Genomic DNA, 19562 nt, shown 5'->3' with positions numbered 1-19562 from the left:
ACAGTTCACAACTATAATCAAGTTAACATATTTACCAGATCTTATGTGCAATAGTAGTGGTAATATTTAAAAGCACACTTTCCCCAATCACTGTCACTTTTCTCTCAATGTTTCAATCAGTGCATAAGCCAAAAAGGAAGAAAATCAGTGGGATAAAAAAATAATAATTCTGTCATCTGAGAAAGAGTAAAGCAGCAGTAGTTCTTAAAGATCTCAGGCAACTTCTAGAACAATCAAGGGTCTTTAAATACCATTACACTCCCTCTAGCTTGCAAATTCATTTAGTAAAACTCTATAGTACAAAGAATTAAAATTAGAAAATCTCAATATTAAGAAATCTATAGTACAAAATCTATGCAAAAAGCTTTACTTCTTCAAATAAAGGTCATAAGTAATACACTTAATTTAAATAACTATAGTTTACCTGACTGATTTTCCTGAGTTCATTTGTTGCTTCAAAGTTATTTGGTTCTAGTTCTAATACTCTTTCATAATCTAAGTAAAAGAGAAGATAAAAAAAATTTTTAAAGATAGGTAATATTTTAAAACCTGTACAAAACAATCTTTTGTTGCCTGTGACAATTAGGCAACTGTCCTACAGCAAAATAAAGGAGAAACAAAGAAATACTATCATTAGGCCACTGAACTTTCTTTTTTGAGACAGATTCTCACTCTGTTGCCCAGGCTGAGTGCAGTGGCGCAATCTTGGCTCACTGCAACCTCCAGTTCCCAGGTTCCAGTGATTCTGTACCTCAGCCTCCTGAGTAGCTGGGACTACAAGCACACGCCAACAAGTTCAGCTAATTTTTGTATTTTTAGTAGAGACAGGTTTTCTCCTCATTGGGCAGGTTAGTCTCAAACTCCTGGCCTCAAGTAGTCTTCCCACCTTGGCCTCCCAGAGTGCTAGGACTACAGGCGTAAGCCACTGTGCCGAGCCAAGCCACTGAACTTTCTTTTTCTCCCCCAGGGCAGACAAAATCCTATGACAAACCATCTTCCACCAGCCCCAGGAAGGATACCTGCTATCATAAGTTGTATATCATAAAACCAAGAAGCAGGCCGGGCGCAGTGGCTCACTCCTGTAATCCCAGCACTTTGGGAGGCCGAGGTGGGCAGATCACCTGAAGTCAGGAGTCAAGACCAGCCTGGCCAACATGGCAAAACCCTGTCTCTACTAAAATTACAAAAATTAGCCAGGCATGGTGGTGGGCACCTGTAATCCCGGATACTTGGGAGGCTGAGGCAGAGAAAATCATTTGAACCCCGGAGGCGGAGGTTGCTGTGAGCGGAGATCACACCATTGCACTCCAGCCTGGGTGAAAAAGCAAGACTCTGTCTCAAAAAAAAAAAAAGAAAAAAAAAAACCTAAGCAGCAGCAAAATCTAATTAAATATCAGCTTTATTCAGATTTTGTGATTTATAATACACAAACCTATTTTATGAAATAACAGAAGGCTTAGAATTTATAAGTGAACAAAATGTGTTATGAGCTTTAAACACACTACCTCTTGCCTCACTAAAGCCAACAAGACATTTTAATGCCTATTTTACAGATGAGAAACTGAAAATCAGAGGAGATACTGGTCACATAGTTAGTAACATGAGAATTTGAACCAAATTCTGATTGGTGGCAAATAATGCATTCTTTCTTAAAAACATCAAGATATCATTTCAGTTGCAAAAATGACCTTTGTCCAAATACAGAAAGCTCTCTGAAGGTAGTAACTGTGATTACTCAGTATTCTCTATATAGCATCTGTGAGATAACACTGTTAAAGAATTCTTTAGAGAGTGACTAGAAAATACCTTTTTTGGCCTCTTCTAATTTTTGCAAAGCAAATCGAGCAGCACCTCGTCTGGAATAAGCCTTTGTATAACTTCTATTTAAGGCAACTGCTAAATTACAATCAGACTCAGCAACAGCAAATCTGCAATTTAAAAACATTAAAATAAATAAAGTTAATAAAACTAATTTACTAAACAAAACTTCAAAATTTGTTTCTGAAATCCTTGAAAAGGGAATTTACTTACCCACTGAAGGCATTTTTCCCACCTGCTTTTAGTTAATTAAGCATAATAAAAGCAATACTGCCATTCCTCAAAGATATTGTGGGTTTGATTCTAGACCATCACAAGAAAGTAAATGTCACAATAAAGCTAGTCACACAAATTTTTTGGTTTTCCAGTGCATACAAAAGTTTTATTTACACTATACTGTAATCTAATAAGTGTGCAAAAGCTTTATGTCTAAATAACAATGTATATACCTTAATTAAAAAACTTTATTGCTAAAAAATGCTAACAATTATCTGAGTCTTTAGTGAATATTTATCTTTGTGCTGTTGGACGATCTTGCCTTGATGTTGATGGCTGCTGACCGATCAGGGTGGTGGTGGTAGCATGTGATGCTATTTGATAGCATTTACATAACAGAACTTCTTTCAATATTGGAGTCATTCCTCTCAAACTCTGCCACTTTATCAACTAAGTTTATATAATGTTCTAAATCTTCAGCTGTCATTTCAAAAACGTTCACGGCACCTTCACCAGGAATAAATTCTATCTCAAGAAACCACTTTCTTTGCTCATCCATAAGAATCAACTGACCATCCATTCAAGTTTGAATACAAGATTGCAGCAATTCGGTGACATCTTCCTCCGCTAAAATCTTGAACCCTTCAAAGTCATCCATAAGAGTTGAAATCAACTTCTTCCAAACTCCTGTTAACACTGATATTTTGACCTCCTCCCATGAATTATGGACATTCTTAATGGCATCTAAAATAGTTAATCCTTTCCAGGTTTCAATCTACTTTGTCCAGATCCACTAGAGGAATCACGATCTATGACAGCTATAGCCTGTGAAATGTATTTCTTAAATAACAAGAACTGAAATTGAAAATGACTCTTTGATCCATGGGCTGCAGAATGGATATTGTGTTAGGAGGCATGAAAACAACATTCATGTCCTTGTACATCTCCATCAGAGATCTTGGGTGAGTAGGTGCACTGTCAGTACACTACTTTGAAATAAATTTTTTTTTTTTTTTTTTTTTTGAGACAGAGTCTTGTTCTGTCGCCCAGGCTGGAGTGCAGTGGCACGATCTGGCTCACTGCAAGCTCTGCCTCCCGGGTTCACGCCATTCTCCTGCCTCAGCCTCCCAAGTAGCTGGGACTACAGGTGCCCGCCACCACGCCTGGCTAATTTTTTGTATTTTTAGTAGAGACAGGGTTTCACCGTGTTTGCCAGGATGGTCTCGATCTCCTGACCTCGTGATCTGCCCGCCTCGGCCTCCCACAAATCTTTTTTTCTAAGCAGTAGGTCTCAACAGTTGGCTTAAAATGTTCAGTAAACCAGTTCATAAATAGATGTCATCCAGACTTTGTTGTTTTACTTATAGAGCACAGGCAGAGTAGATTTAGCATAATTCCTAAGGGCCCTAGGACTTTTGGAATGGTAAATGAGCACTATCTTCAACTTAAAGTCACCAGCTGCATTAGCCCCTAACAAGAGAGAGAATCAGACTGTCCTTTGAAGCCAGGCATTCTCTCTAGCTGTGAAAGCCCTAGATGGCACTGTCTTCTAACAGAAGGCTGTTTAGTCAACACTGAAAATGTGTGTGTTGTTTAACACAGTAACCTTCATCAATTACCTTAGCTAGATCTTCTGGATAACTTTCTGCAGGTTCTCCATCAGCACCTGCTGCTTCACCTTCCACTTTTATGTTATGGAGACAGCTTCTTTCCTTAAACCTCATCAACCAACTTCTGCTAGCTTTCAACTTTTCTTCTGCAGCTTTCTCACCTCTCTCAACCTTCACTAAATTGAAGAGCATTAGAGCCTTGCACTGGATTAGACTTTGGCTCAGGGGAACGTTGTGGCTGGTTTGATCTTCTATACAGACCAATAAAACCTTCTCCCCATCAACAATAAGCTTCTTTTGCTTTTAATTATTTGTGTTCATTGGAGTAGCCCTTTTAATTTCCTCAAGAACTTTTCCTTTGCATTCACATCTTGGCTAACTGGCACAAGAGGCCTAGCTTTCAGTCAGTCTTGGCTTTCGACATGCCATCCTCACTAAGTTTAATCATTTCCAGCTTCCAATTTAAAGTAAGAGATCTGCAAGTCTTCCTTTCACTTGAATACTTATATGCCACTGTAGGGTTTTGTTTGTTTGTTTGTTTGCTTTGAGACAGAGTGTCACTCTCTCGCCCCGGCTGGAGTGCAGCAGCATGATCTCAACTCACTGCAACCTCTGCCTCCTGGGCTCAAGTGATTTTCCTGCCTCACCCTCCCGAGTAGCTGGGATTATAGGCATGCGCCACCACACCTGGCTAATTTTTTGTATTTTTAGTAGAGACAGGGTTTCACCATGTTGGCCAGGCTGGTCTCCAACTCCTGACCTCAAGTGATCCGCCCGCCTCAGCCTCCCAAATTGCTGGGATTACAGGTGTGAGCCACCATGCCTGGCCTCACTGTACGGTTATTAACTGGCCTAATTTCAATACTGTTGTGTCTCAGGGAATAGGGAAGCCCAAGGAGAAGGACAGAGATGGGGGGTCTGGGGCAGCTGGTCAATGAAGCAGACAGAATGCACAACAACATATGGGTGTGCTTGATGGCTCCCCAAAACAATTACAATAGAAACATCAAAGATCCCTGATCAGAGATCACCATAACAGATACAATTATAATAAATCTGAAATACTGCAACAATTACCAAAACGTGACATAGAGACACAAAGTAAACACATGCTGTTGGACAAATGGCACCAATAGAGTTGCTTGACTTGCCTGATATAAGGTTGCCAACTTTCATTTTGTAAAAACAGTATCTGTGGACGCAATAAAGCGACACACAATAAAACAAGGTATGCCTATAATTCCTAATGGTGAAACATTAGTAGCATTCCCTTTAATGCGAGAAACAAGAATGCCCATTATCACTGCTTTTTCTTGGTATTACATACAGGTCTTTACCAATGCAGTTCCACAAGAAAGAAACACAAGGACTAGAAACAAAGAAAAAGGCCTGAAATTATTCTCAAATGATAAGATGGTCCAAAAAGAAAACTCAAAACAATCTAGAGACATTGCTGGAAGTATTACAAGTTTAGTAAGGTGACTACGAGAGACCAACAAGAGACAAACAAACAAAACATCTAACAAAGACCTACCAAACACAGATGCAAAAAATTGTAAGACTGTTTTCAAAGACATTAATGACAATCTAAGTGGAGATATTTCACATTCATCTATAATAAAGTACAAAAACATACAATATGATTCTCTCCAGACTGATTTATAAATCTAATGCAATTCTAATCAAAATCCCAACAGGATATTTTAACGAATTTGGGAAGATGATTCTAAAAGTTATACTGATGAGTAAAAGTCCAAGAATACCCAAGACATTCCTGAATAATAAAAGGTAGGAGAATATGCAGTACACTAAATATTAAGACTTACAATTACAATGCTATAATAATTAAAGATAGTGTGGAATGGATGTAAGGACAGGCAACAGACCAGTGTAAAGAACAGAGAGATGAGAAAGTGATCTCGGCAAACATGACATATGACAATAGTAGCATGGCAGATCCACGGGGGAAAGTAGGGCTATTCCAAAAATAGAGCTGGAAAAACCTTCAGCATATGTGAAAACACCTAAATGTGAAAATTAAATCTTAAAAATGTTTAGAAGAAATTAGAGGAGACTATTATGAACTCAAGCAGCCAACTATTTTTTTGAACAAATCATTTTATAAAGTCCTAATCTTTTTAAAAAATCAAGAAGTTGAAATACATTAAAATTGAATGTTTCTATTCATTAAAATTCCATAAAGAAGATAAGCTACAAATTGAGAGAAGATAGTTATTATGGAAAAGACCAAAAGATTAGTTATCCAGAATAAAGAACTCTCAAAATAAATCAATAGGAAAAGCCCTAAAAAAAAAAAAATGGCGAAACACCTAATAGGCATTTCACAGGGAAAAAAAAGAAAAAAACAAAAATGGAAAATATATAAGATGCTTAACCTTACTAATAGTTGAGAAATGAAAACCTTACTAATAGCTGAGAAATGCAAAATGTCATTTCAAAGACACAATGAAATGCCATTTTACACCCACTAGATTGAAAACAATTAAGAAGCCCAATTATATCAATGTTGGTAAGGGTAGGAAATAGGTATTATTATACACTGCTAATGAGAATGTAAACTCATCCATTTACCTTTGTAACAACTGTGTAACAAGAAACTACCTTTGCCATCATCCTGTGAAGCTGAACATCTACACATTTTATGACCCAACACCAAGAAACATGTACAAAAATGTTCATAGCATTGCTGAAATAAGGAATGAAAGGACAGAAGGTGGGCAATAGAAAGAAAGAGGGACAGAAGGAGGGAAGAAAGAGTGGGAGGGAGAGAGAGAAAAAGAAAGGAAGAAAGGAACGAACCAACAATCCAGCAACACAAGAATAGACACATAATGGAATATTTCTAAAAAGAAATTATCCTATATAACAGTTACAATGAGAGCTCTAGAGCTATAAGCATCAAAACAAGAATGAATCATAAAAATATAATAAATAGGTGAGCCACAGAAAACTACACACAGTATGATATACTTTTAAGCTCAAAAATAAGCAAGATTATACTATATATTATTTAGGAACATATACATATATAATAAACCTTTTTTAAATCAAAAGGATGACAAATATATAATTCAAGATAGTGGTTAACTGGGAGGGAGGCAAGGGACAGGATACAGAAAGGAGCATCAAGGTAACTTCAAAAATAATGGTAACGTTCTGGTTCTTAAGTTTAGAGGGGTGCTTATATAGGCTTATTTTAAACTATTCTCTGTAATTTATGTATATGCTACATATATTGCAGATATTGAATATTACAAAATGTAAATATTCCCCTAATTTTTAGAAGATTAATATCATGAGTTTCAAAGACATAAAAATGTTATTTAAATAGTAAAAACTCAGATACCAATAAAATTTGTATTTCCAAATAATTAAAACAGTAAGAATGTCTTCCTTGATGGTGTTTATCTTTTTAAAAAACCCCTATGATAGGTTGGTTACCTGCATGTGATAAGACAATACCACATTTATATTCTTCCACATTATTTACTTTAAAAGTCAGTATGACTTAAAGACAAACAAATGTTGAAACATATTTTAAGTTTTCCATAATAAATGTTCTCTAGATTAAATAGTGGATAAATGGTTTTTCAAAATGACAGGATATTAATTTCTAAAAATATCCAACTAACTTTTTTAGCTTTGTGAATTAGAAAAGAACACTATTACTAAATTTTTAGAGGAATACCTCAGTAAAGTGAGCTATGGGAGCAAGGTTTTAGCACCAGATGTTTAAAATGGCTTAAACAAAATAATTCAATAAAAAGGAGTGAGCTATAAGAATTTACAGTTGAAAAGAAAATGCAATACATTTTCAATCTGTCCTCCACACTTTATTCCACACTTTTTTTTTAAATAAGTCTCCATATATACATAAGACATTCACATTCACACACATCAGAAAGTCCTTACTTTTTCAGTCTAAAATATGCTGACGCTCTGTTCGTTGGCAACACAGGATTATATGGATCGGCATCCATGCCTTTTGTGTAGCAGTCAATTGCTTCATCATATTTTCCTTGTTTGAAGTATTTATTGCCCTGAAAGAAAAGAAAATTATATAAAATGATCTTTTTTACAAATTCTGAAATTCACTACAGTTGACCCTTGAACGACCCAGGTTTGAAGTGCATGGGTCCACTTAAATGTGGATTTTTTTCAATAAAAGTCTACACCAAGTGTGCCTGCCTCCCCTTCCACCTTTTCCACCTCATCTGCCTCTGCCACCCGAGAGAGCAAGACCAACTCCTCCCCTTCCCCCTCCTCAGCCTACTCAATATGAAGACGACAAAGACGAAGACTTTAGATCCACTTCTACACAGTGAAATATATTTATATAAATAAATACACATGCTGTTCCTTAAAATGTTCTAATAACATTTTCTTTTCTCTAGCTTACTTTTTTGTAAGAATACAGTATATAATACACATAACGCATAAAATTTGTGCTAATCAACTATTTGTATTATCCATACTGCTTCCGGTCAACAGTAAGCTATTAGTAGTTAAGTTTTTGGGGAGTCAAAAGTTATATGCAGATTTTTTACTGCATGAGGCACTGATCCCACACTGTTCAAGGGTAACTGTACATGGTCACTGTATGGGTACAACCCAAGAGCCCAGGCAGAAAAATGAGTAAAATACCCAGCATTATACTCCTTATTGACAATGCCAACCTACAGAAATGTAACCAAAAAATAGCATCAAGAGTTTAATCTGAAAAGAGTTCCACCTTTGTGAAAGTAATATAGCTGGTTTTATAATAATGAGGCATCCCTCAGGGAGATACTGAACATTCCAAAAAGTAACCAAAGATAACCTTTGATACCCGGGAGTGGAATATAATATTTACGCCAAGAATCACACACTAATTTCAAGTTACTTCAATCTACTACTAAAAACACTGGACAACTCCAGGTACAGTCCAAGCATTTTACATAAAATAGTTCACTTACTACTCATAAGAACCCGTTGAGGTTGGTAATATTATCATTTTGCAGATGAGAAAACTGAAGTTCAGAAGTTTAAAGAACTTATCAGAGATTTGAACCCAGGTAATCTGGCTCCAGAGCATGTACTCCTAACCACTATGTTACAATGCCTCCAGAGAGGGATGTAGCCAAAAACAACATAAAGTTTAAACACGTACTAAAACTATGCTCAAGAAACTTTAGGATCCACGTGATTTTCAACATCTCCTGCTTACATGAAAAAAAACAAAACCTAACTAATTAGTACCTTTTCTTTTAAAACAAGAGCCTTTTGTGAATCTACATGAATCCCATCTTCTTCCGACTCTGATTCTTGAGACAGAGACTCATGGGTACTATCATCTTTGTCAAGCTCATCAAGGATACTGTCCTAAAATCAAAAGACGGAAAACAGGGGTCATAATTATATGATTAGGAAAAAAAAGAAAAAAAGACATACTAAAAAAATACACTCAAATGAATGTAAATTGTTACAATCTAAGGACCTACAGCCTTACAAAGCAACCCAAATCTCTCATTGTTAAGATTATATCCAGAGAAAAAGATGCCTTAGCTTAGAAAACCAAGATCCAAACCAAAAATCTGACTTTGAACTCATAAAGCTAAGTCAACAGACTGTACAAATCACCCCTAAATCACAAACTATTAGCAGTTAGGTCTTCTGGCTTAAAGGAAGTTTGCAAATAGCCCTAAACTAATATAATTAGCACCCAGTAGCAGAAAAAGTTTAAAAAAATTTTTTTTCTTCCTTATTTTAAAACAAAAAACTGCTATTTTAAAACGAACAAAAAAAGAGCACATTAACTCCTAATCTTCACAATAACCTATGAGGAAGGTATAATTACCCATGTTTTTCACTTGAGGGAACTGAAATACAGAAGTTAGTTAACTCATTCAAGGTCACTCAACTAGTAAGTGACCAAGTCTACTTCCTCCAAGAGCCCTCAATCGATATGTTATACTGTCTCTCAGTGTATTCCAAAATACAGCTGCCTCTACTAAAGGAAAAATAAAAAATGTGCTAGTCCCACGATTCTCAATCTCTTTTGACTCACACTACTTTCATGGTAATAAATAATTTCATAGACCTCCACCAGAATTTTCCTCTTATTTTTTATATGATAAAACAATGATTTTTAGTAAGATTTTATTTTATTTTTGAGACAGCATCTGGCTCTGTTGCCTAGGCTGGAGTGCAGTAGTGTGCAACCTCCATCTCCCGGGCTCAAGCCATCTTCCCACCTCGCTCTCCCAAGTAACTGGGCCTATAGGCACGTACCACCATGCGCAGCTAATTTTTTTATTTTTTGTAGAGATGGGCTTTTGCCATGTTGCCCCGGCTGGTCTGGATCCTAAGCCCAAGCAATGTGCCCGCCTCAGCCTCCCAAAGTGTTGGGATTACAGGCGTAAGCCACCATGACGACCATTAGAGTTCATTAAAGCACATTTAAACACAAACTTTAATTATTATGTAAACAAAATTCTTTTTGCATTCAAACACTAAAGTTATTTACGTAGAAAAAAATGCTTATAAAAATAAAAAAATTATGCATAGTTTCATTAAATGAACATTGAAACATGGACTAAAATTTAGCTATGTGTTTTAGCATGAAGATTCTAGAAATACCACCAGCCTACCAACATTGTAGCCAGGATTATCCAACCCTGCTATGCTGACATGTATAGAAAACTAACAGTAGCAGAACACTAAAGCAGCTGCTCAGATCTGAACTAGAATGAAATGGGAATTAAACAACTATATCTTGTATACAGACACTAAAATGACAACTGCAAGCTATGCAGTACAATCTTGATGGCACTGTCCACATACAGCAGGAGCTCAATCAATATCTGTTGAATGAGTAAATGCCAATGTAGAAAACATCTCTATAAGAAATCGTCTGAGACGATGCCTTTCAGGAAAGGGCATTATAAGAAGACACCAACTGATGAAAAGGAACAGGCTATATAACAAAAAGTCACACACACAAAAAATGAAGACAGGCTACGTGAACTTGAGAATAAATTCTATTTTCAGAAAGTAGTTCCAACAGTGATAAATTCAAGACTCAAAATTTTACTTCTCTTATATTGGGACAATCCTGAAGCAGATGGCAAACTAAATAAAAGTCCCAGCGCTCTCTTAATTAGCCTTAGTTTTATTAAGAAAAATACCACACAAATAATTTGGAAAACTGTTTGACAGTATTTTCTAAAACTAAATGTATTTATAAACTATGACCCAGCAAATCCCCCTAGGGTGCTTATATCCACCAAAAGACAAATACAAGAATGTTCACAGCAGGTTTATTCATCATAGCCCCAAACCGCCAACAATACAAAAGTATTATCAATAAGAGAATGGACACACAAATTGAGACATCCACACAATGGAATTCTGGTCAGCAATGAAAAAGAACTGCTGCTACTCACAATATGGATCTCATATAATGACAGCAAAAGAAGCCAAACTTAAATAATGCATATGGTATAATCATTTATATGAAATTCCAAAACTATCTACAGTGTAAGAGGTCAGAACAGTGGCTACTTTTCAGAGGTCATCTACTGAAAGGAAGGCCTCTGCGAGGCTGGAAATGTTTTTTTTTTTTTTTTTTTTTTGAGACAGAGTCTCCCTCTGTGGCCCAGGCTGCAGTGCAGTGGTGTGATCTTGGCTCACTGCAACCTCCGCCTCCTGGGTTCAAGCCATTCTCGTGCCTCAGCCTCCCAGAATGTTCTTTATCTTGATCCAAACAGTGGTTTCACAGGTGTACACTTGAGTAAAAATTCAGGAAGATGCACGCTTAAGATTTTTGGACTTGATGCACATTATACCTCAGTAAAAATGTTAAACAGAAAAATGCAAAGAAAATAATAAACAGAGAAATCAGACAGTGGTTACCTCTGGGAGTAGAGGGGAGAAAAGAACATGGGATTAGAAAGGAGCATACCAGTAGCTTCAATAATATTGGAAAAATTCTCTTTAAGTTAGATGGTAGGCTCATGTATTCATTTTATTACTATGCTTTAGAACATACATCTCTACATATTCTTTGGTATGAATCAAACATTACATAATAAACACTTGTTTAAAAACTAAAGAGGAATATATATTCCAAATTCATCAGTTGGTTATCACACCCCCAACATACATACCCCTAACCACATCAACCCTTAAAGTAGATCAGAGTGCAGAATAGGGCTGGCCAACAGGTTCTCTTTCACAGGCTGACACGACAGTGGCTGCTTGAAACACTGGTAAAGGGTTGTAAGGCAGAGCACTGGTGGTGATTCTCCAAGTATGTTGTGTATCACATGTGGAAGATGGGAGGACACATATCTGCTATCCCAGTCTAGAAGGGTAAAGAAGCCCAACTTCCTAGGATCAAGATAGGCCTATGTTTATTGTCACACAGCCCCAGTCCTAAGACTAGACACAAAGGAATTCTCTTTTAGCACATTTCTACAGGTCCTTCAGTTTATGACAAAGACATCTATCTGCACAGTCATTCTTTTCTGGGAGTATCTTAGAATTCTGACTGTTTAGGGGTTAGAGAAGGTGGCGTAGAGAGGAGCAGTATGACTATAAAGGGATGGCACAAAGGGAATCTTTGTGGTGGTGCCATATATCTGTATCTTAATTGCGGCTGGGTTATCCAAACCTACACATGGGATAAAATAACACAGAACCATACACACACTGTACCAATGTCAATTTCCTAGTTTTGATACTGTATACTACAGCTAAGAAAGATGTAACCACCAGAGGAAACTGGATGAAGAGTACACTGGATAAATAAATAGTAATAAGTAACCAGTAATTTTTGTAAAAAGAAAGAAAAAAGAATAAAATCCTGGCTGTTTTAGCCACCATTTGCTGAAAGAGGATTGCAGAAAAAAAAAATTATCTCATTAACTAAAGAGCTATGTAATTAAATGTTTATTCCACATAAAATCATGTATAAGAGAAAAACACAGGCCATAACTCTACATTATTTTTCATTTAACCCATGATTATCAGCTAACTCCCAGAAAATTTTACTCAAATATTAAGAAGCAAATGACTAGATTAACTTACCACATCAAGTTTTGCCCATGCCTCATAATCATAAGATTTTATCCTGTTTTTTGTGTTTTCCTCTCTGGTTTTTTTGGAAGACTCTTTAGCTTTGCCTTTCTTCTTTTTCCTAAAATTCCCATTTCGAATAGGAGGTAAATTCTAAGGAGAGAAAAAAAAAAACACAAAGTTGTGAGTATTATGCTGTTACTCTTTGTATAACTAGCTATGTTTAAAATTCTCACTATATTTTCTTCTAAGAATTTTTTAATTTTAAAGTGTTTAAAAAGACCAATTTACCACCTTCACTTATAATAATTATACTTTAAAAGTTTAATTCATACTTTGATGAGTGTTGAACATTGTTCAATCACAAGAAAAAAGTATTACCTAGAAATTCTAATTATACCTTTAATTTGCAATCCTAAATTCAAACTTCAAAAACGACCTATCTTCAGCTTTAGTACGATGAACCAGCAGTAGTGCAAAGACAAACTGAACTGCCTCCATATTATGTACAGTATGAAAAACCCAGCCATATTTAAATGCACTGTCTTAAGAAAAACTTTTGGTTGAACCTAGGTACTATCTGCATTTTTATGCCAATATGGTATGTTAATATATCATTAGTATATAACTACACATATTATTTTTATACACACACACCTCTACATATTTTATGATGCTAGTCATTTATTTACCTCTAAGTATTATCACATGATCATCCCTTCAGTAACTACTCACTAAGCCTTAAAATACGGTAATATATTTAATTATTACAAAGACTTTTTGAAAAGCAGAATTTCTAAAAACACTGACAGTGGGCCGGGCACGGTGGCTCATGCCTGTAATCCCAGCACTTCGGGAGGCCGAGGTGGGTGGATCACTTGAGGTCAACAGATCAAGACCATCCTGGCCAACATGATGAGACCCCATCTCTACTAAAAAAAAAAAATACAAAAAGTAGCTGGGCGTGGTGGTGCACGCCCGTAGTCCCAGTTACTCAGGAGGCTAAGGCAGGAGAACTGCTTGAACCCAGGAGGCGGAGGTTGCAGTGAGCCGAGATCGCGCCACTGCACTCCAGCCTGATGACAGAGCAAGACTCCATCACAAAAAAAAAGAAAAAAAAATTGACAGTGAAGCAAGTCACTTCAATTTCAGTATTTTCACAAAACATTTTTAAAAGTTATGCTTCATTTTTATAAAAATAGTTTTGGTGGATCTTAATTACGAATTCTTAATTTACCTCTTCAGGAACACCATTCTGTCTTCTTAGTTCCATATCCTTTCGTTTAATGTCTTTTTCCCAGTTTTCTAAATCCCGCATAAAGTCTTGTAATTCTTCTGCATTTTGTTTCACTTGTAGTTGTAATTCGATTGCTTTATTTGCTGAAGTCATTATGGCCTGCAGAGTTTTGAACAACCAACCTCTGATAAGAATAGGCCTATTTGGTTTATTTTTCTGAAAGCTAGCTAATTATCTTTTACCACTTCATAAGTGGCCAAGATACATGGACAGAAGATAGCCAACTGATGCTGAATAAAGAAAAATCAATATAATATTTTAAAAATAAATCAGTTGCTGAATAAACAAGTGAAAAATAGACAAGTTGAAGCATCCTTGAAAGGCAACATTAAAGAAAAGTAATGGGGAGAAAAATCACTGAAATTATCAAGTAGCCTGTGGTAGCAGACAGGCTGCTCATCTCTGGAGTTGCGCGATTACCTCCTTTCTTTCTTTTTCTTCCAACATTTAACTTCTACTATGTGAAAGGCCCTGAATCAAGATTTAGGGATGCAAAAACAAGACAAGGTCCCTTGTGCAGTGGAGGAGAAAAAAATATATAAAGCACTAGTAACAAAATATGTTAAGCAGGGTTTCTCAACCTTGGGACTACTGACATTTTGGGCCAAAAAATTTGTTTTAAGAGTGCTGTCCTGTGCATTGTAGGAGGGTTGGCAACATTTCTGTCCTCTACCAACTAGGTGCCAAGATTATCCCTTCCTCTCATGGATTGTGACAACGAAGAATCCCAGACACTGCCAAATGTTCCCTGAGAGGTAAAATAACCCCTGGTTGAGAACCCTGTGTCAGAGGTACATACAGATGCTATGGAACTGACTGCAAAAAAATAGGCATGGATCAGATGGTAGGGTGGTGGTGTCAAGGAAGGAGTCCCCAGAGGTGTTGGAACTTTAGCTGGATTTCAAAGGGGCCCGCCAAGTGACTAACAGGGAGGAGTGGGCAGGCAGAGTGAGGAATTATGAGGGAGAATGAAGGAAAAGAAAATGAAAGAGGTGGACATGGGACAGACTTGAAATGGCAGGCCATGAGGTCTAACCTATATTCTGAAAGTTATGTGAAAATATCAACGTAGTAAAATAAAAAGAACTTGATGACTGACTAGAGTGAGGTGTTGGAGAACAGAGAAAGACTCAAACAGTGGCCTAGATTTCTGGCTTGGGACCCCAGTAAGATTACTGATGCCATTTTGAGTCAAGAAATACAATGTTAAAAGGAAAAGAGGCATCAAAGTTGGAGGGCAAACGGAAAGTCAGACTATTTGTTTGGGATATGCTGAATTTGAGTGCTAATGGGGCGAAGAGATACCCCGTAGGTAGCTATATAGGAATAGAGGTAAATTCCGGTGTCACTAGCAGAAAGGTAGAAGCTAGAATCAAGGATGTGGCCATGTTTAACCATTGTGACAACTGGGGAATGGGGTGAACCTGGAGAACACTAAACGGAGAAAGAGATGCCAAGGAAGAAAAAAGTAGGCAGTAGCACCTAGACAGTTGGGAGGAAAACCTAGAGTGTACTGTTACAGATGACAAAAAATGAGTTGAAGAAAGTGAGAGAGGTTAGCAGTGCCAAATGCCACAGAGGGAAAGAAAGTGCATTATATTTAGTCATAAAAAGACTATTCAGAGTTTTTGGTTTTTTTCTTTTTTCTTTTTTTTTTTTTGAGACAGAGTCTTGCTCTGTCGCCCAGGCTGGAGTGCAGTGGCACGAACTCAGCTCACTGCAACCTCCACCTCCTAGGTTCAAGTGATTCCCCTGCCTCAGCCTCCCGAGCAGCTGGGATTACAGGTGCAGGCCACCACGCCCGGTTAATTTTTGTATTTTTTTTCTTTTTTAGTAGAGACGGGGTTTCACCACGTTGGCCAGGCTGGTCTCGAACTCCTGACCTCAAGTGATCCGCCCGCCTCGGCCTCCCAAAGTGCTGGGATTACAGGCGTGAGCCACCGCACCTGACCTCTATTTAGAGTTTCAGTGACTTTTTTTTTAAAGGGTGGAAGGCCAACCGCAGGTGGCTCATGCCTGTAATCCCGGCACTTTGGGAGGCAGAGGTTGGGGGGAGGGGGAATAGCTTGGGCTCAGGAGTTCCTAGATCAGCCTGGGCAACACTTCGAGATCCCCATCTCTACTAAAAACACAAAAATTAGCCAGGCGTGGTGGAGGGTGCCTATAGTTCCAGCTACTCAGGAGGCTGAGGTGGGAGGATCGGGAGATCGAGGCCACAGTGGGCGGTGACGGGCCCACTACACTCCAGCCTGGACAAAAAAAAAAGGAGGGGGGGAATGAAATGAGTTAAGTAAATGAGATTATATGGAGATTACAGTACATTTGCCTTTGATAATATAAGACTTGTTCTTGAGCATAATCTGGGGAAAAAGCAACAAAGTAAAAGATACAGGAAAAAGGATGAGTGATGGGGCAAAATCTCCAAAAAAGTAGGAGAAGAGTCAAAGCTTTAGGCGGAGGGGAGAGAAGTAAGGTGGGAGGGAGAGAGACGGAATTAGAAAAACATTTGTTTAGGACAGTGAAAAATACCTCACTAAGAAGGGACAGTTGCAGATGCAGATAGGTCTTCTGACTCGTAGCCTCAACAACTAAATTAGGTTTAAGCTTCTTTCAGGCAGTGTCCATGTTTGACCACATATGCACAACTCATTCAAAAACAAAACTAGTACAACGCTTTGTTGGGAACTCAAATAAATGAATAAAAGCGCAACAAGTCAGTGAGATGCTGACAGGGGTTAGATGCTTTTCCATTTCACCCATCACCGCTGCTGCTCCAGCAGGCCCAAAAACTCTCCCAGGGACCCTGCGATGGGGCGGGGGTGCCAGCCAGCAATCAGAAACTTCCAGCGCTGGGGGTATCACTTTCACACCCGCTGTCCCGGCGAACACCGCACACCCACGCCGCAAGGGGGCGGGCCCCACCGCGGTCTTTGCGGGAGGGCGGCTCTGCCTTCCCGAGCACTGCAAATCGCAGCAGGGTGGAGGATCCGCCTGCAAAGCAGAGCGCGCAGGCCCGGGTTGCGGGGGCGAGCCCCTCCGGGAACGCGCGCCCTGGGACGCCGCTACCCTGGACACCGACGCGCCGCCTCAACGCGCGCCTCCACCGCCAGCCCCGGCCCGCCCCGCCTCACCGGTACCCATAACCGCTACCCCTCCTCCCACCGGCCACCCCAAGGATCTCCTACGCTGTTCCGGGCAGCGAGAACCGCAACGCCCGCTCACCTGACCAGGCCGTAACCCGCCGCACTGCCACCCCGTCAGCCCCGCAGCGACTCACGCCGAGCCTGGCAGTGACTCACGCAAAGCCCCGCCTCCTGCGCTTCCCCACAAGCCCCCGCGGCCTCGCCCCGCCCCCTTTAGCCTGGGCTTGAGCGCGCGCAGAAGTCAGCTTCGTGACTTCCTTCTCAGGATGGAACCAGCTTGGTGGCTTGAGGGTATGTAAAAGCAATATCTGAGCCTTCTGCCTGCTTCCAATATGACTAAGCTTAATAGGAGATAACCCAAAAACTGCAGGATCATCCTGATTTTCTGATCTCCAAAACAATAAAACCTTGAATATTTCCCTGGACTCCCTTCAAACAGTTTAATCCCTAATATTTACCTGGCTAATCTCTGACCTTTGTGACATTAATTTGTCTGACCTTTGTGAGTATAATAACCATGTGAGAAAGTTACTGTTTTTCCACCATGAACAGACTACTGTCAACCGGTAATCCTGGTAATTTTAGGGGATTTTTTTTTTTCTCTTTAAGTACTGGTATTTGGCAAACTAGTCCTTCCGTCTAACTCCTCGCATCTTTTGCAAGTAAACTCCTCGCATCTTTTGCAAGTAAACTCCTCGCATCTTTTGCAAGTAAACTCCTTTTCTAAGTGAATCTATCTCTGAGCCTTTCTTTGACATGTGCCAGTGTTACAATCTGTCTTTAGATATGCTCTGGCTTACAGAGAAAAAAGAACGAAACTTTTAACACTTTTTGCTTCTGCTTCCCGTGTGAGGGAGTCTTCGTTGCAATGACAACTCTTAAACGAAAGCAAAACAAAAATAATTGCAGAACTCCACAAAAGCAAACACAAACAAATGAAAGTTTCCATGTAAAACAGGACTGTAACCTCAAATATCCTCAAAATCCAAATCGGTGGTTCTCAGTCTTGACTGAACTTTGGAATCACTTAGGGAGTATATACATATACACGTGTGTGTGTGTGTGTGTTTGTGTCTGTGTGTGTGTGTGTATATATATATATATATATATATATATATATATATATATGCTGATTTCTGTGTCCTATCCCAGAGATTCTGATGTAACTAGTCTTGAGTGAAGCCAATCAGAATTTTTTAAAGCGTAGGATACGGCTGTGCATTTGAAGCTGGAAGCCACTAACCCAGGCGCTGATCAATGAAGAACTAGGCTGGAGTGCTGTCTTACAAGGTCATATCATTAGCACATCCTTCCCATTGCTTAATTATTGGTATCTTTATATTTTAAAATCATAGTAGTCAAATCATTAAGTGTACGTCAAAATATTTACTAATGAAATGATTCTTTGGTTGTATTAGGGAGATAGAGAACTGACTTTTAAGAATTTTTTTATTAAGTATTTAAAAGCAAATATTGATTTACTGGTGTTTTTAACAAAAGCAACCACATTTGTTTTATTAATTCTGACAGAGTTGATTGAGAAGAGAGATAAGGGGGCTAGCTGGCTGCTCTAGTAAAACCTCATAGACCCTTAAGTGACCCCTCTTTTCTCTCTCTCTTTTTCTCTCTCAAACCACATAATAATCAGAAGTAGCTTAGTGAATATAGAGTCAAAGTGAGAAAAGTTAATCAAATGGTTTTGATGGTCATCATCACCTAATTCTGAGGCTCCTGCTGTCCCACAAAACCTGTGCCTGCAATGGCAGCCTTCTCTCCTGTGAGCTCAGACCTAGGCCACCTTAAGTTCTTTCCTAGATTCCTTGCAGACCTCCCCACTTCTATTGGCAGTTATCTTTAAATGGATTTCAACAAAATGTGTAAATAATGTCTTTTTTTTATGTCTTTCTTTTATGTCTCTTTTATTCATTTACTCCAGTCATCTCAATTGAACTTATCATTAATACCTGAAGAGTTATTTTCAAAGAGACAAACCTCTTTATGTGTTTTATGTGTTGCAATTGTAATGGTCAGTGGAAATAAACAGGAGTGTTTATTATTGCAACAATAAAATGCTGCAATTAATGATTGTAAATGCTATTAATTTTCATATCCAAAACAATTATTGGGCTCTTTCAAATAGTTAAAGAGTCTGACAGTTAATGTAAATCTTAAGAAAGGAAGTATTAGCTAAGTAACTTTAGGAAGAAAATGAACCTTGAGACTTCCTGTTATGGAGATACTATGTTAAGTTTGGTTGCATGTGACAGAAAGCCCAAACTAAGAGTGGCTTAAACATGAAAGATTATTTTTCTTTCATGTAAGACTGAATATAAGCAATCCAGGATTAGTGTGACAGTTTCGGTGTGAGACCCAGGCTCCTTCCTGGCTGCTCTGTGATCT

The 19562-nt window shown here is 38.4% G+C and overlaps 1 protein-coding gene and 1 long non-coding RNA gene across 3 annotated transcripts in view; one reads left to right on the top strand and one right to left on the bottom strand.

The window, feature by feature from the left end:
* Window positions 1–17392, bottom strand: part of RPAP3 (RNA polymerase II associated protein 3) — a 44187-nt gene extending 26795 nt beyond the window's left edge. The window contains exons 1-7 of the mRNA XM_031001044.3: window positions 17242–17392; window positions 13960–14118; window positions 12735–12875; window positions 8904–9026; window positions 7578–7705; window positions 1807–1928; window positions 425–495 (exon numbers count right to left, since the gene is read on the bottom strand). Of these exons, the coding sequence (XP_030856904.2) occupies window positions 425–495; window positions 1807–1928; window positions 7578–7705; window positions 8904–9026; window positions 12735–12875; window positions 13960–14112 (738 nt within the window). The 5' untranslated portion in view covers window positions 14113–14118; window positions 17242–17392. The remainder of the gene's footprint in view (window positions 1–424; window positions 496–1806; window positions 1929–7577; window positions 7706–8903; window positions 9027–12734; window positions 12876–13959; window positions 14119–17241) is intronic.
* Window positions 17323–19562, top strand: part of LOC129525725 (uncharacterized) — a 33997-nt gene continuing 31757 nt past the window's right edge. For both annotated transcript variants that reach the window (XR_010129336.1, XR_008670163.2), the window contains exon 1: window positions 17323–17453. This is a non-coding gene — a long non-coding RNA (uncharacterized lncRNA). The remainder of the gene's footprint in view (window positions 17454–19562) is intronic.

The sequence above is a fragment of the Gorilla gorilla genome, chromosome 10 (assembly GCF_029281585.2).
Source record: "Gorilla gorilla gorilla isolate KB3781 chromosome 10, NHGRI_mGorGor1-v2.1_pri, whole genome shotgun sequence".
NCBI lineage: Eukaryota > Metazoa > Chordata > Mammalia > Primates > Hominidae > Gorilla > Gorilla gorilla.
Note: the sequence above shows the minus strand (reverse complement) of the source record. Positions and strands in the feature narration are given on the sequence as shown.